The sequence below is a fragment of the Talpa europaea genome (genome assembly GCF_964194135.1).
Source record: "Talpa europaea genome assembly, chromosome: 13".
Taxonomy (NCBI): Eukaryota; Metazoa; Chordata; class Mammalia; order Eulipotyphla; family Talpidae; genus Talpa; species Talpa europaea.
The window spans coordinates 80,946,687-80,971,231 of NC_140080.1; the positions used below are offsets into that span (position 1 = coordinate 80,946,687).

The 24,545-nt window shown below is 50.5% G+C and overlaps 1 protein-coding gene and 1 pseudogene across 4 annotated transcripts in view; both read left to right on the forward strand.

Moving 5' to 3' along the window:
• Positions 1-24,545, forward strand: part of CTIF (cap binding complex dependent translation initiation factor) — a gene marked incomplete at both ends in the record, with an annotated part of 191,953 nt that overhangs the window by 23,826 nt on the left and 143,582 nt on the right. For all 3 annotated transcript variants that reach the window (XM_084252895.1, XM_084252896.1, XM_084252897.1), the window contains 2 exons: positions 789-893; positions 6,428-6,503. In XM_084252895.1, coding sequence (XP_084109021.1) covers positions 789-893; positions 6,428-6,503 — 181 coding nt within the window. The remainder of the gene's footprint in view (positions 1-788; positions 894-6,427; positions 6,504-24,545) is intronic.
• On the forward strand, positions 16,570-16,916 carry LOC311183047 (large ribosomal subunit protein eL34-like; annotated as a pseudogene). The gene has a single exon. The product of its transcript is annotated as a large ribosomal subunit protein eL34-like (transcript).

Below are 24,545 nucleotides of genomic sequence, written 5' to 3' on the forward strand. Positions count from 1 at the left end.
CTGTCAGTGCTTCAGACGCCAGTGCCTCAGGAGCTTCCTGATGGGCCACGTTGGAAGGACGTCTGTTGACCGGGGTTCTCAGGACGTGGGTTGCCCTGGTGTCCACTCCTGGAGTCATGGCCTCGGGCTTGGGGCATGGGAGGTGGCGGCCCTTTAACTCAGCTCTACCCCTGCCCCTTGAGTTGGCCGACTCTGGGGGTGCTCCAGATACACCCCTGGCCAGGGCCCAGGCTCACCAAGTGTGGAACTGCCATGGGTCTCCTGGGACTGGAAGCTGTGGGCTGGCCTCCCACTTCCCCACTGACTTGCCTTATATACCTCAGAGCCATCTTGTCACCATTTTGAGCTGCTGTCAGAGGCTCTAGTGACAGGTTTTTAGTCTGCTTTCTCTCTCCAGCCTTTCTCGAAATGTTGATGTGAAAATAAACTAGGAAGTGTTTTAGGGTGACCACGGTGGAGTAAATACCAGTCCCACACTTGTGGGCATGTATTACCATCTAGCACAGGTGAGGAGAGGCAAGGGCTTTGCAGGCAGCCCGCTGCCCTGTGGTCTAGGGGCACAGAGCTGACACCTGCTTGCCCACCGCTGAAATTAGAAGAGCACTTGAGCTCCATTCTAGATGATAAGCCTCTGCCTGACCCCTACCCTTAGTGGGGTACCTCCTCTTCCTGTCACCTTCTTTCTGAGGATACATCCTACCCCACTGTGTCTGGGGTATCTGGCCCCCAACTGTAACTGGGCTTGTCTTACCCTTGCCTCATATCTCTCGCCCTCCCTCACCCCCTAGTGGTGCCACCTGGGACCTGCAGCCTGAAAAGCTGGACTTCACCCAGTTTCACCGGAAGCTCAGACACGTGCCCAAGCAGCCTCTACCACACATCGACCGTGAAGGGTAAGACAGGCCAGGAGGTCTCCTGCAAAGCGGCAGGGTGGTACAGGGCACAGCATAGTCATACAGGGCAGATAGGGATCTTTCCCTGGACAGGTGGGCATCCCTGCTGCCCTGGGGGCACACAGGTGGCTAATGTCCCGAGAAGCTCTGCTCCCAGAAATGCAGGGTCACTGGCTTCTCTTTGGAATCACCCACCTTCCACTACCAGATCCCTCCAGCTCACTCTGCCTGCTTGCCTTCCTGGCCACCTACAGCAGTGCTGCTTGTCAGACGTCTACATCACTGGATCTCACACTTGGTCAGAACCACAGGTGGGATGGGGGTTGTTAAAATACAGATCGCTGACTCCAACCCAGAGCCTCTGATTCAGGAGGTTTGGGGTGGCACCTGACAGCACGCATTTTTAATGAGTTCCTAGGGGACACCGATACTCACTTTGAGAACTCTGGTACAGTAGATGAATTACTCTGGATTATTTCTATATTAGCATTGCCTTCCCCTTCTAAACATGGTGTCAGGGTCAGGGCTTCCTCAGAACAGGAGTATGACTCAGACCAGACACAGGTATGGGACAGATGGTTTCTTTCTTTATTAAAAATAATCTTCATTAAGACAAAATTCACATTTTAAAGTGTTCAATAGTATTTAGTACATTCATAGTGATATGTAACCGTCACCTCTACCAAGTTCCAAAACATTTCACCCCAGTATTCAATACGGGGGTGAAATACTTGAATACTTAATACTCATTAAATATTCCCTATCCTTCCTTACCTCTGGCATCCACCAATTTGCTTTCTGCTGCTGTGAATTTACCTATTCTGGGTATTTTATAAATGGAATCATATCTAGTCTTTCATCTGATTTCTTTCACTCAGCATATTTGCAAGGTTCATCTATATTGTAGCATGTATCAATACTTTGTTCCTTTTCATGGCTGAATAATATTCCAACATAAGGATATATCATAGTTTGTTTATTCAATCATCTGCCGATGGGTATATTGTGTTTTTTTTATTACTTTTCCCTATAGTGAATAATATTGCTATGAATATTTGTGTACAAGTATTTGTTTGAGTCCCTGTTTTCAGTTCTTTTGGGTATGTGCCTAGGAGTGGAATTGCTGGGTTATATGGTCCAATTCTGATACCAAAAGTGATGTGTGTGTGTGTGTTTCCAATACCAACAAACAATTCTCTGACACCAGCCAGGTATCCTATAGTTCAGCTCAATTCTGATACTACCTACCCAGAGGTAACATCACATTCTACAGATTAAGGGCCCAGTCCTACAATACTTCAGACACACATATTTCATGTGCCAATTGCAAGTTCAGTTTGTTGCCATAGTTCTGACCAACCAGCAGTAGATCATTGGTACTGGGTGCAGAACACACACACATACACACACACGCGCACGCGTGCACACACACACGCACACACAGACATACTGTATAAACTATGGTCCCTGCCCAGGACTGTTTCACTCTTCTGTTAAGAGGAGACATGAACCTACTTATGATTAAGACTGTGGGGAAAAAAATAAGCTTTGTGGTGTAGACATTTAGAGAGTACTCAGTGTAAAATCAGTGTCCAGGCTCATAGTTAAATAAAGTAAATACACAGGGGCCTAGAGAAGAGAGCATTTTGGAGATGAGCTATCTGGGGAATGCTTCGGGAGAGAGGTGGCTCTCCCCTGGGAAGTTCCCAGCTCTCCTGTGTCCCCTGGGAGCACATAGATGGTGAAGCCAGTGAAGAAACTGAGGCCCAGAGGACAGAAGTGATGGTGCTGCCTTACGGGCTCAAAGTGCCCAGTGGGAAATGCATGTTGAAGTCAAGCCTTTTCAAAGGCATCTGAAAGTCAAGACTCTTCAAATGCATTCCTTTTCGAAGGCATCTGCACCAGTTCACACAAAACAACATCTTAACAAAATACTATTTGGCAGTAGCAATAAATGACTATGCAGGAGATTCCCCTGTGCCACTATCCCTTCCGGAGCCAGAGGAACCAGCTTCCCTCTATCGCCGGCTGTCACCCGTCCCTCTGGCCACATCCAGTTTCCTCAGGGGTGTCTGGGGCGGCTTCCTGTGGCCACCTAGTGGCTAAGCCAGGAACTGCGTCACTCGTAGCTTCCTGCAGGAGTGGGGATGGCCTCCACGCGCCCAGAGCCACTGCAGCATCCCTCAGAAGCTGGGTACCGCTCGGTTGCCAAGGCTTCCTGCAGCCCATGTTTCCATGGAGGGACAGAAATCAGAGAAGGCTGTTGCCTTGGAAACTCTGTTGGAAGTAGTGATTCAGCTGATCTTGAGCAACCCTCTGCCCTCCAAACTCAGTCCTCCAGGGAGGTTTGAGTCCCAGACAGGGTGGCCCGGGGGGGACAACAGCCCTCCCTACATGTGACCCACTGCCCACCCCAGGGTTTGCTGAGGTGACAGGCCTATGAAGTGTGGGGGTAGTGCTGGCATGTGGCTGGGGCTCAAGGCACTCGGGGGGAATCCAGAGGTGGGACCTGCGGTGGTGGTGTCAGGTGTCCCCTCCTCCGCTACCCATGACACACAAAACACAGATGACTATAGCAGTCGGTGGCTTCACAAGCCAGCCTGTCTCTGCCAGGCAGATTTGTTAGTAAAAAGGTGGTTGGAAGTTTCCAGACCTTTCTCCACCTCCTCATCTGCAGCACAGCACATTGAGAGGCAGGAGTTCTATGCAGAGGGAGCAAAAGCTTTGCTCTTTGCTCTCTACACACCCCTCCTGCCCCAGCTCCACCTACTAAAGCCCAGCTGCCCTTCCATCCCTGGCTTCCTGTGCCATTTTGCCCGCCACCCACACTGCAGCAGCATGAACGTGATCTCTCTGCTGCCAACACACTTGTGCTCAGCTCTGGCCTTTGCTCTGCTGCCCTCTGCCTGGAGCATCTCCCAGACTCTCTGCTCGATCAGCTCAAGCCTCACCTCCCTCACTCTGGCCAGACCCAGTGGGGGGCCCTCACAGAGCCCGCAAGGAAGTGTGTGTCAAGGAAGTGTGTGTCAAGGAAGTGTGTGTCGAATGGAGAAGAGAACCCATCCCGTCAAACCCGTCCCCCCGCCTCTCCCACTCAAGCCTTTGCTCATTTTTGTAGCCGCACTGTCCTCTACCCTGGGGTTTCCTGGCTCCTCTGGCCCTAGACTCTCTTGCCACCAGCCCCATGCTGCCCAGGCTTACTGCCCGGTGCCACCAGCTGCCGGCTTGTTTCCTAAGAGTTCTGAGCTCTCTGAGGGTGGGAGCCGCACCGAGGTTGACAGAACCCAGAACACAAGAGCTGTTTGTTAAAGGGTGAACACATAAGCTAATTTTCTGAATTTGAAAGCAGCCTTGGTTGCAGTAGGTCAGGCTTCACGTGGCTGCAGTCAGCAGTAACTTGCCTTGGGCCCATCCCCATTCTAAGGACTCGCCTTGCATCATTTAAAAGTCACCTTAACTGGCGCTGCCCAGACTAGCAAATAAGACAGGATGGCTAAAGGTGACCCCAAGAAACAAAAGGGCGAGATGTCTGCTCATGCCTTCTTCATGAAGAGCTGCAAGGAGGGACATGAGGAGAAAATCCCAGATCCCTGTCAATGTTGCTGACTTTCCCAAGTGCTCCAGAGAGGTGGAAGAAGCTGTCTGGGAAGAAGTCTACATTTGCTGAAGTGGCAAAGGCAGCTGCATACGCTGTGAGAAATGAAGGATGATGGATCGTCTGAGGGAGGCAAGAAGAAAGACCCCAATTCCCCCAAATGGCCACCAACCGAGTTTCCCGTGTTCTGTTCAGAATTCTGCCCCAAGATCTAATTCATGGACCCTGACGCCTCTGTCTGAGCTGTATGAAGAAGCTGGATGAGATGTGGAGCAATTTATGGAACAGTGAGAAGCAGCCTCATAGCCTCACAACCAGGCAGGGAAGCTGAAGAAGTGCGGAAAGTGTGTCACCTCCTGCGAGTCAAAAGGAAAGTTTGATGGTACCCAGAGTCCCGCTAACAATGGCACCAAGAGTCCTGCTAGCGATGGCACCAAGAGTCCTGCTAACGATGGCACCGAGAGTCCTGCTAACGTTGCTAGGAAGAAGGTAGGAGAGGAGGAAGAGAAGAGAAGGAAGGTGGGGAGAAGCTAAAAAAAAGCAAAAAAAAAAAGTTTCTTTGTCCAAGAAAAACAAAAAACTCAACAAAATGAAAACTCACCACAACCTAGGGACATGGGCACCATTGTTATCTTCACTTGGACAGACGAGGAAAGTAGGAGACAGAAGAAATGAGTAACGTGCATGAACCTGGGCTGGTTCTTAATCACTGGGCTGCTGCCCTTGCTGCTGACCAACTCAGTGGCCACAATGGTAGCAGCAGGAGGACAATACTAGTGGTAATAGTGATCTACCTGCCTTATTTTATTTTATTGTAATTTTATTTAATTATCACTATTTTTACCATGCAATGTATACAGGGTGTGTGCGCATGCTGCATACTGTTTTATTATGTGCCAGACACACTTCTAAGCATTTCACAATATTAACTAATTTAATCTTCTACCTTATGATAGTTAGGCACTATTTTTATTTATTTATGCACAGAAGAACTGGGGTGTAGGCTAGAGATGTGGCGGGGTGGGGGGTGAGAAGATTCACCAGAGACAGAGTGGGGAGCAGAATAGGCAGATACACTGAAATACACTGCTGAGGGGAGCAGCGGGTAAGACAGGAGAGATCTGCTGCGCCATGTGGGTCAGCTCCCTGGCCTGGAATGGAACTTAGAGGTGATACTGATGAGACTTAACCCCTATGCCACCAGGGAGGCCTAATGTTAGGCACTATTAATTACCCCCATTTTACAAATGAGGAAACTGAGATACAGAGAGATTAAGCAATTTGCAGCAGAGTCACCCAGTTAGTAAGGGATGCAGCTGGGGTTTCAATCCAGCATTCTGGTTCCAGTGTCTGTGCCTTTAAATATGCAGTAGACAGGGACCTTTGCCAGTGACCTGGAGCTGCCACCCACCTGCAGGCACATCTGCCCACAGAGGACATGAAGACAGAGCGAACATATCTGAGCCAGCTTGCTGGCTCAAATTCCTGCCAAGGAGGGAGGAAGCCCCACTAGGAGTCTGTGTGACCTCTAGAAAATGGCTTGGTTTCTCTGTTCATTTTCCCTTTGGTGTAAAGGACAAGGTGATGGGCTTTTGCAGAATGGCAACAAGCTTTGGGATGTTCATTCACAAGGAGCGAAGTATCTTTACCAGAAGGCTATGGAGAGGATCTACTTCCTCTGCCTCCCCCCTTTAGATGAGTGTTCCCCCAGACTGGCCTCAGCACTCTGTCTGCATGGAGCCCTTTGTCCTGGAGGGAGGGCTGGGTAGCCAGGCCAAAGGCAGAGGATATGCCTCTCCTCGGTGGGGCAGACTGTGCAAGCCTGGAGGGAGGGCAGGGTCAGGTGTCTCCTGGCCAGCCTGCTCTTTCTACCTGCCAGCCAGGCCAGGATGCATGAATGAGTCAACCTTTCAATGCCTTTCTGTCTGTTCTGGTCCAGGTGTGGAAAGGGGAAGCTGGAAGATGGGGATGGGATCAACCTGAATGACATCGAGAAGGTCCTCCCGACCTGGCAGGTACGTGCAGGCACAGTCTTCAACACTTGTGTCCCCTTCCTCCAGGCCTTGGCCCTGTGTTCATCTTGTCCTAAGTGGCCTCTCAGGCCTTGCAGAAAGATGAGACTAATGGGCAGGTGAAGCCCATTCTAGACATCTGTCTGTCTGTCACATCTGTCTGCCTCTACGGGCCTCGGATTACTCTTCAGTGAAATGGCTTGGTTCGACTAGATCGCCAAGTGTGAAAACTGGTGCCTTGGGGGTGCTGCTGGGGTGAAGAGTGGGGAGGCTAAGGAAGCAGCCTCCCAGGGCCCCCACTTTCAGGGCTTACTCAGAACTGCCCTGCTGGAGTCTCTAAATCAGTCTTATCAGAATTGTTTCATTGGAGGAAATGGTAGCGCTACTAAACAGACTTTGAAAATCTCAAGTTTTGCATTCTAGAGTTTTCTCTCTTTCTTCCAACAACAATAAATCAGCCAACATTCTTGTTCTTGGTTCTCCAGGGCACTGTGTGGTTGGTAGACACTCTGCAAAGCTTTGGTAGTGGAGATCTCCAACTCCTCTTAGTTTCAGTTAGACCACACAGTGGAAAAGTTGGTACTCACATACACGCGCACACACACACACCACTTTGAACCAGGCTTGCCCTCAGAAAACTACCAAGTCCCTAGTCCCGTGGTGCTGAACCTTGCTCCAGCCATCAGAACCGCCTGGGAAGTTTTTAATGTACGGCTTTCTGGGTCTCTCCCGAGGCCCACGGGGTCAGTTATCTGTTGCTACATAACACATTGCTTGCATGTTAGCAGCTTGAATGAACAGACATTTATTATCACACACACTTTCTGACGTCAGACATTTGGGAGCCACTCAGCTGGGGTTTTGGCTCAAGGTCAGTCCTGAAGTCTCGGGCCAGCCGGTGGCCCCAGCCGCAGCCATCTGAAGGCTCTAGTGGAGCTGGAGGACCCCCTTTCCTGGGGGCTCCCTCAGCTGGTTGAGGTCAGGAAGCCCCCGGTTCCATCCTGGCTGTTGGTGGGAGGCTGCATGTCCTTGCTGTGTGAGCCGCTCCTGTAAGCTGAGTGTCATCACAACGTGGGACAAGCTGGCTTGTTCTGGAGCAAAAGAGAGACAACAGGAAAATGAGAACTCCCCCTCTCAGTGATGATGTACTGCCACTCTGTCACCTGCCACGTATCGGTTGCATGACCAGCCCTGGCACAATATGGCAGGGGAACACAGGAGGGCGGCTATCGGGAGGTGGGGCCGTCGGGCCATCCTGGAGGCCGTGACCACGCCCACTGAGGCAGACCCAGCAATCTGCGCTTTGTAAAGTATCACAGGGGATTCTGCAATTTTATCAAAATTATCAGGTAGAGTTGAAAACCTAGAGTCAGAGCTGACCAGGCTCACGGCATAACCACCTCTCCTTGGGTATTTGCTTTTCCTGGGGGAGCCATTAGGACAAGATCCGCAAGCATTTCCTTTGTCATCATGACCCCTGCTCCAGGTGCGCAGGATTGAACTATTCTTGAAGAATAGTCTTTCGAGATGCGGGTGTTTGTCTTGACTGAATCCTTCCCACAGCCTGTGAGTTTCTGCCAGCATTTCCAGCAGAACTTTGACATGAAGCTGGTTATGCTCTTGCTGATGTGACTTCTGGGATTTGTCTTTCTTTTTTTACAGAACAGGATTTTTCCATCCCCTGATGTAATGGGATATGCTAGGCCATAGCATGAGATTAATCAACCCCCCCCAAAACCCCGTGGCTCCACGCGCGGACTTTGACTTCTCACTGAAATTGTGCTGGGGATCCAGCCCAGTGGGACTCCATTCGAAGCTTTACCAGCACAATCCACGGCAGCCGGGTGGCCCCTGTAGGGGCAAAGAGAGCTGGAGGCTCATGCTGTGGGTCTTAAATGCTTTGGCCCAGAAGTGTCACTGGTCTTCGTAGTCTGTGAGAAATGACCTCACAACCGCATCCAACCACAGAGGGGCTGACAGGGGTGGGGAGTGTAGCCGCCATATCTTCCTCTCTCCTTTGTATGCTCACTAACTATTCTTTATAGGCAAGTGCTTTGCACAAGCTTTCAGAGAGCGAATTGCATTAGAGGCCGTTCTCCAAGGACACAGTGTTGAAGAGAAAATGAGACCTGTACAAAATGACCATATTGCAGAGTTGAAGCTGTAAACATCAGAGCAACCATGGTGCCTGGCCCAGATCAGAGTCCCTGCAGGGTGAGGTCTGGGTGCTCTCCCTGCACACGCCCCGTGCTGCTGCAGTTACTGCTGTCAGGGCTTGAATGAATGCTCGAGTATGGAGCAGAGGGCGCCAGTGGCCCCTAGACTGATTGCCTATTGTAGCTCTTCAGGGAGCTCTAGCTTACCTAACACTGGGCCACACCACAGCGGGTGGCTGTGGTGGTCCTAGGTGGGAGACCCTCAGCCAGAGATGAGATGCTGACACCTGAGTACGCGGCCAAGTCCCCCTCCAGACAAAGCTGAGGACACTATCCCCAATGACACCACCTGGTGGTATTTCCGCATTGGGTGCATCCCCGCAGTGCTTGCCCTCAGGAACCCCCGTTACTGGTGCTGTGGGGCACAGGCTCCTGGAGCTGCCCATGGACCTGGGTAAACAGGGCAAGAGCTGGTGCTGGTGATGTTCACTGTCCCCATGTGGTGGCTGAGGGAGGACAGCAGGTGAGCTGGGGCAGGTGACAGCCAGCAGCCAGATGTTAGGGTCCACAAGCATTTGACCGCCTGGGGTGAGCTGCCCTGCTCTCAAGAGCTCCCCATGGGGGAGGGAAGATGGAGGCTCTGAGCCCAGTGATGTGTGGATGGGAGCGTGGGGGTGGAGAGAAGGTTGGGGGGAATTCAGTCATGGTTCCAGGCCGTGAAGCCTATGGTAGGACAGAAGCTGAGACCCACACAACTGGGCTTAGAATGGAACCCTGAGACCCTACCTACATTTTTGGCATCCCTACTGTGAGCTGTGTTTGGGTGGAAGGGAGACAGCTGGCCTGCCATCAGCAGTGCTCATCAATTGTAACCCTGCCCACAACGTGGCCCTGGGTCAGGTGTGGCTTCTCCCTAGCCTTACAGGGATAGACAGCTGCATTGTGATCTATGCCCACTGGGGGGCACCAGTGTACCACTCTGGGAGCACCACAGGCTGGCGTCGCTAAGGGGAAGTGGCTTGTTCCTGGCAGTCAGAGGTGTCCACAGAGGGGTGCCTCCTTATTGGTGCTGAGCATGCAAACTGTCTCCTTACTGGTGCTAAGCATGCAAACTATCCCCCCAGATGATCCAGGCTGAAGCTCAGGTCCTTCCTCCCCAGAACAAGGGAGAGGACGGCCTGATAGTACAGGTAACTACACAGAGAAGTGCCTGTTTGACCTAACTGTGCCCTGTAGCACAGAGGCTGGCATTCCTCCAGGGGGCCTTGCCCCAGTCCTTGCCCTGGGAACCATGGTTGCTCCCAGGAGGGCACACCCCATAAGCGTGTATCAGCTACACAGACAAAAGAAGTGCTGTCCCAGGGAGTGATAGGTACAGTTGACATTCCCCACTCTAGACAACTCTGCCTGAGCCTACAGGGGAGACACCCACCAACATGGGGGTTGGGGAGTAGCAAAATGTTAGCTTCAGCCAAGTTGTGCCTGGAGTGACTGAGATGTCTAGAAGTGAAAATGATAGTAGGTGAAGAGTCTGTAGTCCAGGGCAGGTAAAACTGGACCAAGGTCAATGCTAAGCAATGGAATCAAATCTGAATAGGTTCTGACCTCCCCTTACACATCCCTCATGTCCCTTCTGGTCCCAAACTAGGCGCTACCCCAGGGCTCCTTCCCAGTGAGTTGTGGTAAGTTACCCACTTGAGTAACTTCCCAGCATCTCCTCAGGCTACCAGAACACGCCACCTCCAGGCCCTGCAGAAATACCGCCTCCCACCTCCCATGGCACGGGGTGTTTCTGTGTCTTCTGCAAATCCCCGTTGGAAGGCATTTTCGTTCAGATATCCTGTGTCTTGCCCAAGGCTGTCTATAAGTTCCTTGAGTTCCCTGTCAGACAAACATTAGTCTGCTGTCTGACAATAGGAACTGCATAATCCAACTTACTTCCCTTTTTGCCTTCCTGTTAGGAAATTTTGAAACTAAATTCTGTGCTCACTGTGCTCCCCGCCTCCACATCCTACAAGAACCTGAGGGACAAACAAGGTTTCAGAGCGATCATCACTGCCTTCCTAGAATGATAGTTCTCCCTACTCTGGGAGCAGTAAAAATGGTGACAGATGCAGGCACAGCTTTTCTCCAGCAGGTGGCGTCGCTGCTGTTTGGAAACCTGCTTGGTGGGCAGGGCTGCCCCTTGCTGAGTTGAAGCTGCTGCAGCTCAGCAACCAGCCCTCCAGATGGGAAGGAGTGACTTTATCGTTCCCTAGAGCTATGCCAGCTCTATTGCCAAGTCTTCTGGAAACTTCCACGATATGTTAACTCACACACATAAGGATTATTAAAATATCCCAAGGCAAGGAGGAACAAAGTCACTTGAGAACCCAGCCCCATCTCGGACCTCCAAGCCTGTCCTTGTCCCCAAGTGCTGCTTCAAGTCACTTCTTGATCCCACAGCAGGCCTGGTTCAACTTCACTCATTGAGTCCACCACTAGCACCTTCCTGCCGACCCAAAACAGGCTTAGCCTGGTGGACTGAGTTCAGATGCAGGTACCTATCCAGAAAGTCTCCTCGCATCTCCTTTATGAGCTCTCCCCAACAATGACTGTGTTGTACCAATGGAAACACCACAAACGCTTGCTCCAGGACCTGTGACCGTGCTCTCTTTTTCTTTTCTTTTTTTTTTTTTAAAGATTTATTTATTTATGCATACAAGAGCTGGGGTACAGGCCACAGGTGTGGGGGGTAAGAGGATTCACCAGAGACAGAGTGGGGAACAGAACAGGCAGACTGACTGAAATCCACTGCTGAGGGGAGCAGCGGGTGAGTCAGGAGAGGTCTGCTGTACCATGCGGGTAGCTCCCTGGCCGGGGATCGAACTCGTGCTGCAAGGGCTGCAGACAGCTTCACAGGTTGTGTCTTAACCCTTTGCACCACCGGGGAGGCCTGTGCTCTCTTTTTCTCATCTTGCTTGTCCTCACGTTGTCCCTATGAGTACGTTTCCTTCCCCAGCGTCTTTCACAGACCAGATTGTCCCTTCTCAGTAGAACCTTTGGACACCCCACCCCTCCTCCTCCTCACTTGATTCTTCTCCATAGCACTTATCACACATGAACTTAATTTATTCCATGGTCTGCACTTTCCCGGTAAATGTCAGTTCCACATAGGCGTGTATGGGTGCTCGTTAAATATTGGGTGAATGAGTAGATGAGCCCTGACTTGCTCCTGCCCTGGAGGGATTCACCCAGCACCCATCCAGAGCCTGAGCCTCCTTCTCAGGGGCTCACGGAATCCAGCGCTGTCGGAGCTGCCTGTCAGCATGTGCCATCTCCAGATTCACGTAACTGCCTTGCAAGTATAGAGGTAGCGCTGTCTACTGTCATTTTACACACGAGAGAGCTGAGATCAGGCACTTTGCCCCAAATCGCACGTCTTATAAATGGGGGAGCGGGCTTAGAATTCAGACAGCCTGACTCCTCTGGCACCCTTGTAAGGGGTGACGATGCGGAGGAAGAGGTGCTGGAGAACCATTTCCAATTCTAGGCGACTGCGGTCACGTACAGCAAGTTCGGGGTGGATGTCATTTCCTTAATAAGCCAGAACAAGAAAATGGATACCCATTTTTTTTTTTTTTTTCTGTTGCTAAAGGCACTAAAAATGGAAAAAGAGGAGAGAAGAGACAGAAAGGGAAGCCCCTTCTGACAGGTTTGAAAGGGGAAGAGATGCGATTTTTACCTTTTTTTTAATCAGGAAAGCTTCCAATGGCTTCCTCCCAATCTCGGGTGATGCAAGGTCCTGCATCAGCTGGCCACGAGGAGTGCTTACGCGGAGCACCCTCCGCCGCTCAGGCTACCTCCCCGCCTCCTGCCAAGCTTCCTCCCTCAGGACAAAAATAGGCCCCGTACAATGAAGGAGACCTGGAGTCCTTCAGTCCCTGGCTTCCTGTCTGGGGCCGCCAGGTAGCAGGGCCCACTGGGAAAGGCAACGTGCTCTGTGAGGCCAGCCTATTTTTATTTTTATTGTTGTTTATGAGTCTCTTTATAAGAAATTATTATGGGGGGCAGGGAGAAGACTTATTGGGGGCCAGTAGGAAAGTTTCTAGGGAACAGGCAAGTGGCCAAGTCTGGACTTGCTCCCCATGGCTCCACGCGACCTCCAGGGAGCCAGGACTCAGGCTGCCTGTGCTTTGGATTCTGTGGCTGCCTCAGCTCCCCGGGGGATGGCTGGGATCTTCAGCACGGGTGGACAGAGGGGCCCACCAGCTCAGTCCCACCGCCCCGCGTTTCCGAGAATCCAGGGCCGCCCGCCCCGTGCCTGCTGCCTGCAGACACGCTGTGCACCAGGCAGAGCTGAGAGCTGTGGCGTGGACCCCACCGCCTGCTAAGCCAGAAACGTTTACTATCTGGCCCTTTACAAGAAAAGCTTGCCAAACACCGATCTGGAGTATAAACAGAAGGAAAGCCCCGAGAGCTGCAACAGGTGGCAAGAACTCTGAAGCTCCCTCCTTCGTGTCTCCAAGAGCCCTTCAGCTCTGCTCTCAGAGCGTGGCATTCTTCCAGAGGCATTCTCTGGGCGCTCCCATTTCTGCAAGTGTAAAATGGCTTCATATACCTGTGTCCTCATGTGGCCGCGCACCGCTGGGGGTCAAAATGCGAAGCTGGGCACATGGTGATAGCTCTTTGCAAACCAAAAACCACTCTCCAGAGGGAAGTGGCCGGGCTCAGGGCACTGTTAGCAGGGAAGCAAGCACAGGACTGCTGAGCTCCACAGACACAAATGTGTATGGACCCCTCACACCCCCCGCCCCGGCCCCCGCCGCCTCAGCAGGTCCTTTCTGTGGGCTTTGGGTGGGGACTGTGTGAAGATTCTGTCTTGTTTCTCTGGTCCTTCTGAGATCACGATCTAGAGGTGGCACTGCCAGAGACCTTACACTGAGAAGCCTGGCCTCGCCAGCTGCGTTGGGAACCGTCCCTTGCTCGCTGCATTCTGCTCACCTGCTGATCTCTGCCTCCTTCCCGCAGCTCCTCCCTGTCCTTCCTGGCCCTGTTCCAGTTTGACCTCCTCTGTGAAACCATCCTGGCACGTGAGCCCACCCAGGCCTCAGATCCTGTGTGCGCCCTGAGGACTTGATTCTAGGCCAGTTCTGAGGTTCTCTGTGGTTTCATGCCTCCCCATACGTTCGTGGAGGAGGCAGACCTTTGAGCTGGGTCTTAGGGGATGGCCAGGGAGTGGCTCTCTAGAAAGGACCAGGGCTGTGATAGTGACAGGTAGTGGCTCGGAAGAGGCGGCCTATCTGGTGTCCACAAGTTGTGAAGGCACATTTCTATGAGTGGAGAACATCGCTGGTGGAGGTCCTTGAGGCCTTGAGACTTGACCAAACAGGGACCCAACCGAATGTTCCTGAGCAATTAAATGTGATAGAAGAATTCAGGAAATGAAGGGCTAGGGCCTGAACAATCCTATGCCCTCTTCCCAGGACCCCAGGCAACTCCTAGGACTGTATATACCTTCCCTCAGGGAAGGAAGTTTTGTTACTTCACTAAGAACAGGCAGGAGCCCCTGAAAAACAGGACTTACCCCCAGTGGAGAGGTCATCTGGTCCATATTCTGCTTGGGGACTAAACCATACCCCTGAATCCTTTACTGCATGCCAGAGGGCTTATTCCGTCGTGGGCGGTGGGAGGGTGCACTTGGGTGGAGAGATTAGCAGGCTTAAGCTTCCCCCAAGGTCTTATCTGGAGATGTCTCACCCAGCTGCTCTTAGGAATAGCTAGGACCTGGTAACTGAAGACCAGCACCCACTGCAGGGAGCAGGTGCTCCTCTGGCCTCAGGTGCTGTCTATGGATGCCCAGAGGCAAGTCCATCACTCCCACAGCCCCCTGCACACGGTCACCACTGACTGGCACAGGAGCCCTTGCCAGGAGAGACCCCAAAACCCACAGGGGTGGGGACCACCCTGCCTGCAGCCCCCTATCCATCCTGACAGTATTTTCCAGAGCTGGTTTAACATCCAGGGCTACCTCGATGACGATTGGCCCATCCTAGTAAAACAGGGTTGCACCCTGCTCCAACACCTTTTCTCCTTTGTCCTTGGCCAGTGGAAGGAGCAGCTGAGGCTGGGGAAGAGGAAGGTGTTGCTAAGGGTGTGAAGCATCCATTATTTCTTTATTAGCCAGTGTGCCATTTCTGGTCGCGTTCTCCTTCCTGGCAGTGGTGAGCTTGGGGGCGGAGAAGTCGGTTATTTTCATTTACCCCAGCTCCTCCCTGGGAGCAACCGGCTGCAGGCAGAGGGGGCAGGGACGACGGACAGGGCTACGTGCTATCCAGCAGGCAGTTGTGAATGGGCCCCAACTCCTAGGCAGCCCCGACGGCAGGCGCCCCCCCCAGGACACGCTGACTCTCACTGGCTGGATGTCGTTGTTTCTAGCAGTGCAGGAGCCAGGCAGGAGGAAGCTTTCTTCTGGCCCAAGAACAATACCAGGGTCAGCCCGGGGACCTCGCTCCTACACCCTCTTCCTTCCATTGTGAGCTGCTGCACAATCCCAGGCCGCCTGGCTCTGCACAGCCGGGGAGTGGGGGGGGTGCGGGCCCAGGAGAGATTAACAGTGAGTGTGACGCCTTCGCTTGTCTGCCTCCACTTCCCAGGCTGGGCGAGAGTTCTGAAGGCAGTAGATGGACAGATAGACCAAGCGCGTGTGAGTGGCTGTTGGGTCCCGTGCATTGCAAGGGGCGACCAGCAAGATGACCCCACCAAGTGGGTGGCTCCCCATTGAATCATAGTGTGTCAGTGCTGGAAGAGGCCGTAGACCTTCTACCTGTCACCCCCTGTTATACAGACAAGGAAACTGAGAACTGGAGAGGGAAATTATGGTTTTACCAAATTTCCTATTGCCCTGCTTAAAAATTCTTCATTGATTCCCAGACAAATGGGTAAACCCCAGGCTTTCCTTACCCTCCCCAAGAGCCTGCTGGCCTTCCTATCTTCGCTCCTGGGACTCCATAGCTGTGTTCTATCTAGCCTTATGACTCCTTAAGTCTGCAGCCCTGGTCTCTGCCATAAATGCCCGTCCAGCTTCATTTCCCTACCAGTTACATACCTGTTCTCCAAACATTGCTTGAAAGTCACCTCCTCTGTGTAGCCCTCCCTGATAACTACTGCCTTATTGATTCACCTGTGCTCCTCCAGCACTTACTATTTATCTCTACATCACTGAGATGCACGTGTGTTGCTCCCACACATACACGCCTGTCCTCTAACATACTTCAAATCCTGAGGACTCCAAATCAAAAGTTGATTTCAGGAAACTATGAATAACAACAGCTTATTTACCTCTGCAACTCTTAGAACAGTGGTTCTCAAAGTGTGGCCCCCAAACCAGCAGCATCAGTTTCATCTGGGAACTTGGTAGAAATGTAAATTCTCGAGTCCCCCTTCACTGCTACTGAAACAAACTTTGGGGTGGAACACAGTGACCTCTGTTTTATCAAGCCTTCCCCTCCAAGGTGGTTCTGATGCCTAAGGACCTACCTGCAAGCAGTTGATTCTTAAAACCTTTTTTTCTCTCTTTTCCCCCTTTCTAAAAAAAAAAAATCACAATTTTTTGGCTTGCAACATTGTGTATGTTTAAGGCGAACAACACTGACTTGATCCATTTATATTGCAATATGATAATAGCACTCTATCATGTCACATAATTACAATTCCTGCTAGCCAGGAACAGTCAGATCTAGTTCCTTAGCAAGTGCACTGTTTATAGTGCCGCTTTGTTGTCTGCCTTAATCATTTCTTGATCATTTCGTGAAACAAAGCAAGAATTTTGGACGAAAGCAAGAATTTTAGTTGTTTCTTTGTTGTTGTTGACCATTACTTTGCTCAAATGAAGGACAAGAAAGTTTGCCCAAGGACGGTGTCTGGAGGCCTTCAGGATGGTCCAGCGTTTGACTTACCGCCGTAGGCTCTCCTCCAATACAGCCTCGAACTGTCCCGCACCCCCGGCAATAGAATTGTTTACCTTTAGACCAAGAAGGTTGGGAAAGCACCAAAATCTGCATGCGGTGTGTGCCCAGGCCGTCTTCGAGGGGTTCGTGCTGTGAGACCTAAAGTCCTTATGAGACTGTCTAAAACGAAAAAACACGTCAGCCGGGCCTACAGCGGCTCCATGTGTGCTAAATGTGTCTGGGACAGGATGGAGCGGGCTTTTCTTATTGAGGAGCAGAAAATCATTGTGAAAGTGTTGAAGGCCCAAGCACAGAGTCAGAAAGCTAAATAAAAATGAAGCTTTTTTGAATAATAAAAAAAAAAAAGAAAGTTTGCCCTCATGACAAGCAAGGATATGGACATGCAAAGGTTTGATGACCCAGGAAGGACAGTCCTGGCTCCAGCTCTGGCTCCTGCCACTGGCCATTGCCACAGATGACCTGTTGCTCCAACAGCCCCGGGTGACCCCCTGCAGGTTAGGGTTCCTCGGGGTGTATTACTCTCCACCTTCCCACCCATCAAAGCTAGAACTCTCAGGAGGACACTGCAACACTGCACATTTGCGGGTACTCAGGGCCATCCCCGGGGGACAGGGGGCCGCTTCCCTTCAGAGGCGGGGGGAAAGCCCTGCATGTCCTTCTGGCTCTTCTCTTCAATCACCCGGCTTCTGTGTGCTGGGAGTTTGGCCCTGAGCTCAGTGCCTCTGTCGGCAGCAGCAGTGACCCTGATGCACACTTGGTGGCAGGAGGAAGCCAGCCCGTGGATAAAGCAACAAACACTAACTGGTGCCTACAAAAGGAATAATCAAAAGTTGATATTAAACGGACTATAAATAATAACAACAATGGAGTTGCAGGCCTAGACAAATAGACTTTGGAAAGGCTACATATTGAGGTCGTGCCCAGAAAATAAGTCTGGTCTTGCCCTCTGGAGGTCAGTACTGACTGTTGAGTTGGGGCTATGGAGGACAGAGAACCACCCCAGGGACAACCCCGCATCCCCAGATAATAAGAGTAGAGCACTGCCATCCTTCTGGCCCCAGCCCTTTGCACCCCTCACCCTCTCCAGGATGCTTTATAGAGGAAAGACCCTGTTTTGTGAGTATGAAGCATCACATGTCTTTGGTCTCAAAAGACCCTCGCTTGCCCTCTGGACACCCTGCCTGGAGGACTCGGGGAGAAGGTGTCCTGAGGTTGAAATGCAATGCTGTTACTTCCCTCCTCCTGCACCCTGAGGCTTTTCTCACTCCCCAGAGTTTATAAACCTTGAGGAGTTTTCCATTACCGACGGGGAATGTCATTGAGCCTTTCGCTGTGCATGTCTAGGACTGTGCTTCGCGCAGGTCCCAGAGGCCGAGCAACCTGGCGGGGAACCAGGGACGGTACCTGGTGCTCCGCTGGGACAGGTGCCTCCAGCTGTGCGCCATGAGAACCCAGCCCAGCCCTTGGGTTCTTGCTGGGCCCCAGCTGTCCAGGGAGGCCCAGAGCTGTCAGCCCACAAGGTCCATGTCTAGCGGGGCCCTGGCACTGACCCTGTCCCACCCCCAGCAGCATCAGGCGGGCTGAGGTGTGAGCTAGTGCCTCAGAAGGACCCAGCCCGGTCCACCTTCCACCTCCCTGGCTCATGTCATCTGCAGAGTGAGGGTGCATAGCGAAGGGTCTCTAAAGCCCTTTTCACCTTCCACATTCTGGAGCTCTCATTAAATAACAGTGCCCACAAGCTCGCTGGCATAATCTGATGCTGCTGGTGCAGGTGATTTTGGGAAAGGCAGGTGGAGAGCTGCCAAGTTGGGGGAAAAGCGGGCCCCAAAGATGGAGACCCAGTTTTTCCAGAAATAGGACATGACTGTCGTTTACACAAATTAAATGCTACTTTCAAAATTAATGATTACAAAACAATACTTTAAAAATATCCAAATTAAATAATGCTATAAGGCCTAAGTCAGAAAACAGCAGCTTGCTCCTCCATTCGCTCTTGCTGTAAGTTCTGTTCCTCAAGGTGTGACTTGCAATTTTTATTTTTGTTCTACTGGTTTTTTTTCTGGTGTGTCACCCTATTTCTAATATATATATATGTAGTTAGGTAGTACCTACATACCTACTATCCTATTATATCTAATTAATATGTATTATATTCTAATATTTCTAATATCTGCTCTTTTTAAAAGTATCGATTTTAAATATTTTCTGTTGATTTCCTATGATGCTAGATGAGAATTTTCCTCTATTCTTATGCCCCTTTCTTCTCAATATAGTTATATACAATTTTTAATTTTGAGTCAGATTATTAACTTCATTACTGGCTCCTACTTTTCTTTTGAAAAATATCGGACTAAAAGAAAAGTTGCAAAAATAATACAAAGAATTTTTTTATGAAGCTGGTACAACATGTATTATTACTACTATAACTTACCCCACTTTGTATATGAACCATCTACATTTATATATACTCTTGGCCCAGATTCTCCAAGTGTTAATATTTTACTATCTTTGTTTTATCATTCTCTCCATATCATTTTCTCAAGTTTTTCTTAGTGATATGAAGAATGAGTTGTGGATATGGTGCCACTTTACTCCTGATTATCTCAGTGTGTTTTCCTAAAAACAGGGACACTCTCTTACTGAACTACAGTTTCAGGATCAAAATCAGGAAGTCAACATTGATAGAAAACTCTTACAAAATCTACCAGCCCTGTTTACATTTTTCTAGCAGTCCCATTAATATCCTTTAGAGTTAGAGGAAAAGTTGCTTTGTTTTCTGGTTTAGAATTCAATACAAGGTCACACTTGTCTTTGGTCTCCTGGAGCTTTGCCTTTGGTGACCTTGATGTTTTTGAAGAGGGTGGACAGGCCAGTTATTTTATAGATGTTCATCAATTTGGGTTTGTCTGATAGTTCCTCAAGACTAAATGTGTGATCGCTTTTGCAAGGAATGCCAAGGAAGAGACCCGGGTCCTCAGTGCCTGGCATCAGGGGACACGAGATACTGACAGTGGCCACCCACTCAGGTGGCAGCTTTCAGGATCACCAGTATAAAGTTACCTGGTTCCCTTCTGCAATTGAAAAGTATCTTGCAGGGAGATATTTGAGACTGTTTCTGTTGTTACTATTTCTAATAATACGGTTTACCTATTAGTTTTAGCATTTATTGATAATTCTTGTCTAAAATCTGTTGCTTGGAGAATGGTGATTTTTCTAATTCCATATACATTTTTTGGTTGGTTTACTATAAAAGGGCGATCTTTCCTTTTTCCCTTATTTTGTATCTATTTATTTATGCGTCTTGGCTTAGAGGTTTTTATTTTATTCTAAGTTATAATCCAGTGCTCAGATTGTTCCAGATTCATTCAGTGGGAACCCCTCCAAACTCACTTCTCTGTGTCCCAAGTGTCCCCATTCTTTGAGTACTTCCTTACTTGCTGGTGTGAGAAGTACTTAGAATTTATGGCCCCAGACCTGGAATCCACCTTTCTCCGAGGGGGCCTGGTACTTTGTACAAACACAGTCCAGGCACTGGTATGCATGTTACTTCTGAACCCCTTCATGTCTTTGAGCCTTTTCTCTCTCCCACTTTCTGGGTGCCCATGAGTCCAGATCAGAGCTTCTCTTTTTCGTTTTCTCCAGAAAATAAACCTCAAATCTTTTGCCTGGGGCCAGGGTCTAACAGGTAATTGCCTGGCTGTGTGGGGTGGGAAAGTGAAGGTGAGGAGTCCAATGTCCAGATTTTCATCCAGTTGTGCTGTTTCCTCTCAGCACCTGGACCCCTAGCTTGAGGACACCTGGCTCCTTCAAGTTCTGTGTGCCCCAGAGGGTTGCAGGCTCTGTCAGCACATTTCTCATCAGACCCCACCTGTAGGCACTTAGGTTGTATCTTTCCCATTCTAAGTTACCCACCACTCCCCTGTTCACTTTCTGTCTTCTCTAAATTTGTTGAAATTTACTTTCTTGTTTGCTATGCTTTTATAACTTTTTCTGTTATTAGAGAGAGGGGGAGTTGAAATAAGTGTGTGCAGTCTACCCACCATGATGGTCAGAAGTCTAATTTGGTTGGATGTAATCAGAGAAACAGGGAGTGTTGCAGGTGAGCCTGAACTTGGCCAGCTTGCTGGGAGCAGCAGTGGGTGCAGAGGCTTGCCTCTGGGAATAGAGGGATGGAGTAGCTACCCTCTAAGACGAGGTGAGCGGATTGCCTGTGACCAAGACCTTGGACATGCTGTCCATGAGGCTGGAAGGGTCAGAAGGATGCGCCAGAATGCCAATAAATAAGATCTTTTCTTTTTTGTTGTTCAAAGAATTCAAGGAGGGGAGACACACACACACGCATGCACACGCACAGTATATATACACTCAAGCATTCGCCAGCCTTACTAACCAGGAGAAGGGCAGGCTGAGCAGAAAAAGAACCTCCATCCAGCTGCCTGAGGAGCCTGAATAAGTCTGGAATCAGATCTTACAGAGACTTGTTCCCATGCAAGAGCCAAGAACCGCCAGAGCAAAGGTGCTCCAGGACTCAAGGAGAAGGCGCATCGGCTCAGTTCTTTAGGATTGCATCTGCATCCTTCCTGGCTTTGCCTTTACCCCTGCTGGTGGGAAAGACCTCAATCACGTGTCTGGGGTCTCAGGAGCAGGACTTTGGTTCAGCGCCACACCTGGGACAGCACTGGGCTTCCAGTTGGCACTCAGTAAATCACAGAACCACAGTAGTTGTTAAAATGCCAGAGCAAATGTGTGAACCAACTGTGTGCCAAGGGGAGAGGCAAAGCAGCCTCTTGCAGTTGCCCCTGCAAACCTGCTGGGCACCAGGTTGCTGGTCTCCCCTCCCATAGCTGCTGACTCCACTCCTGCCTTTGGCATTACTAAGAATGTGACCCCCGCCCACCCCTGTTGGTAGACTGGCTCCAGAAGGCCTCATATAAAGTACAAGCTGTCCTTGCCTTTTGCCAGTTCCCATTTCAACAATCCACGCATTCTGCAGTTCCTGAAAACCATTTGTGTGGAACTTCTGGTAGCTTTAATCTCCTTACTTGGGAGTTCCTGCTCATTTCTGGAAATGTTGAAATAGGCAAGTGTATCCTTCACGCCAGGCAAGGCAGGTTTTCTGGCATTACACGTTACACCCTAGTGATAAATGAGGGCACTTCCCCCAAAGAACCAACTGTGGGTGAAGGAGGACTCATCTGTGCAGCTCCTCAAGAACGCAAAGCTGTAGGGCAAGGACTCTGGAGACGTTGTATTGTTATAGGACAGGGAGAGGGGCAGCCCAAACCCCGCAAACCTGCCTATTCTAAATGGGTTCTGCCATCCGCCGCATCAACACAAAACACATGAGACTTTAATGGGAAGGAACTTTAATAAAACTAGGAAACAATACAGGTAAGGCAAAGAGTCTAGTTTCTAAATGAAGCACCCAAAGTTACCCGTCCCCTCGTGGGTAAAACTCCATCCATATGGGATCGGCCCAGAACAAGGCCCCAAAGCCTGCTACAAGTCTAAAGCATCTTCCAGTGGGGACCCACAGAAAAGGGTCACAAACAACCGGACAAGCCCGGAAGGAAAAGAGCAAAATCAACATCCAGATAAAAGCTGCCATTGTCACCTCCCCACAGGTCTCACCCACATCTGTGTCACCCAGTCCACCACCAAAAGACAAGCGCAGTTTCTTCACATGTTTCTAGGCTCCATGCGCCTCCTCCAGGTCTCCTGGCTCCATCCTGCTTCCTTCCTCAGTCTCTTCTGCAGCTTCTCCTCTTCCTGCTCAGCTCCACCCTCCCTTGGGTGGGGCAGGGAACTTCCCCCTTTCCTGGGGACCACCAGGAAAGTATTACAGTATTACCTGGAAGAGATCCCTTCCTAGCCAGTCGCTGGCAGAGATGCATCCTATGTATGGAATAAAGCTGAGCGTTTAGGGGCTGGAACTGGTGGGGGGAGACGATCAGGCAAGTTCTGGCTCTGGAGCAGGGGCACCAAGGGCAGCATGGTACCGAGACCAGCTGGCGAGAACAGGGCAATACTGTGGCCACCTCTGGTGCCAGGGAGGGGGCCTGTGAGGAGCAGCAACCTTGTGAGTGAGGCAGAAGTGGAGCTGCCTCCCCAGGCATCTCAGAGACCACCCAGCTGGATGGAGGAGGAAAGCATTCAAAACACATCATTCTTCACAAGGAAGCTAAGCCCGTCACCCCAGGGGTATGTTGCACCCAAGGGCACACTGCTAATTCTGTGAGGACCAGGGCCCAGGATGCGGAGGTCTCTGCTCTTCCTCACACTGCAGTTTCATTTCGATGAACTCCAATGGCTGGCCCTTGTAGAAAGCTCACAGGACATCTGTTTAATAATTTATTCTAGAATTTCACTAGGGATCAGCGTCAATAGGTGTCTTTGAAAAGATTTCATCACTAAAGTGTCTGCACATAAAACTTGCTGTAGAAAGGAAATTAGAAAAAGAAAAAGGAAGAAAAGAAAGGAAATCACAGCCAGAGCTGCCTTTCCCGCTTTCCTGACACCACTCTGTGCCCCACCCCCCACACAAGCCAGAACCATAAGGCCATATAAACTAAAGGCAGCCCTAACCCCCAAGCTGGACACTGCCCAAGGCCTCAAGCTGGACACTGCCCACTCACCCTGCTGGGTCTGGAACACAGAGACACAGAGGGCCATCGAGAAAGAGCAGCATCAGGGGCCTTGGGAGCACTATAGAGAGGGGCTTTCTGCCAAACCATGGGGACACCCCACATTGGCAAATGGGTCACATCTTCTCACTGGTCTCTTCTGAATGCTGTGCTGTGGGGCTGCCCGTGACCCTTGTCTTAAGTCCTTCATGAAGGCTTTTCAGAAAGCATTCTAGCCCAAGGATCAGCCTGTACCAGCCACGATGGTCGCTTTGTCAAATTACAAGGAGCTCCTCTCAGCTGAAGTCAGGAATGACAAATCTGTGACAACCGAGAGACAAGGCCCATCTCCCAGAGTTGTGCATAGTGTATGCAAACAGCAGGCTGTTCCTTGTTTTAAGGAAATTTCACTCACAGGAGCTTGAGTTCAACACCTTGGTCAATAATTCATTTTCTAGAAGGCCAGGCTTTAAATTTAAAATGTTTCCAGCTAAAGAGAACCCTCCACCCCCTTGAAGAGTAATAACCTAGCAGCCAAGAAGGTGAGGCACCCATTCTGTTTCTTCAGGAGGAAGGAGAGTCTCAAGGACAGTGAATGTTATTATAAATTTGACCTGAAAGAAACCTGAAGGTCATCAAGGCCAGCTTCTTTCAATTTGCAGTTGGGAGAATTGAGGCCCAAATAATTCTTTTTTTTTTTTTAAAGATTTATTTATTTATACATACAAGTACTGGGTACAGGCCAGAGGTACAGGGGGTGAGAAGATTCACTGTTGACAGAGCGGGGAACACAACAGGCAGAATGACAGAAATACACTGCTGAGGGGAGCAGCGGGCGAGACTGGAGAGTTGTGCACCATGTGGGTTGCTCTCTGGCGGGCCAAGGATCAAACTCGTGCTGCAGAGGCTGCCGACAGCTTCACAGTGCTGTTCTTAACCCCTTGCTAATTTTCCTGAGCACACTGAGCACAGGGCCTCTGCTCTTCCCTGTGCAGAGGCCCCATATTGGGGAGAGTATTTAGGGGATGAGAGCTGGGTGCAGGGTGGATGTGCAAAGAGAAGCTGCTGTCAGAGTCCCCAAATTCTTCAGAGCCCTCAGCAAGACCCTAGTGGATCACCTCGTTCATCTGCTCTGGCCAAAGGTCCATCCACTCAGAGTCTCTTTATGGAAAATCGTCTTTGATCAAGCTTGTGAGTGGTGTGTGAGTCACTTTAAGGAATTCATTGCAAAGACCCTCAGCCAGGTTGGCCACAGGAAACAGATTTGGGGAATCTCCTGAGGGGCAGCCCCTTTCCCCTCTTCCCAGCAGGTGTGCA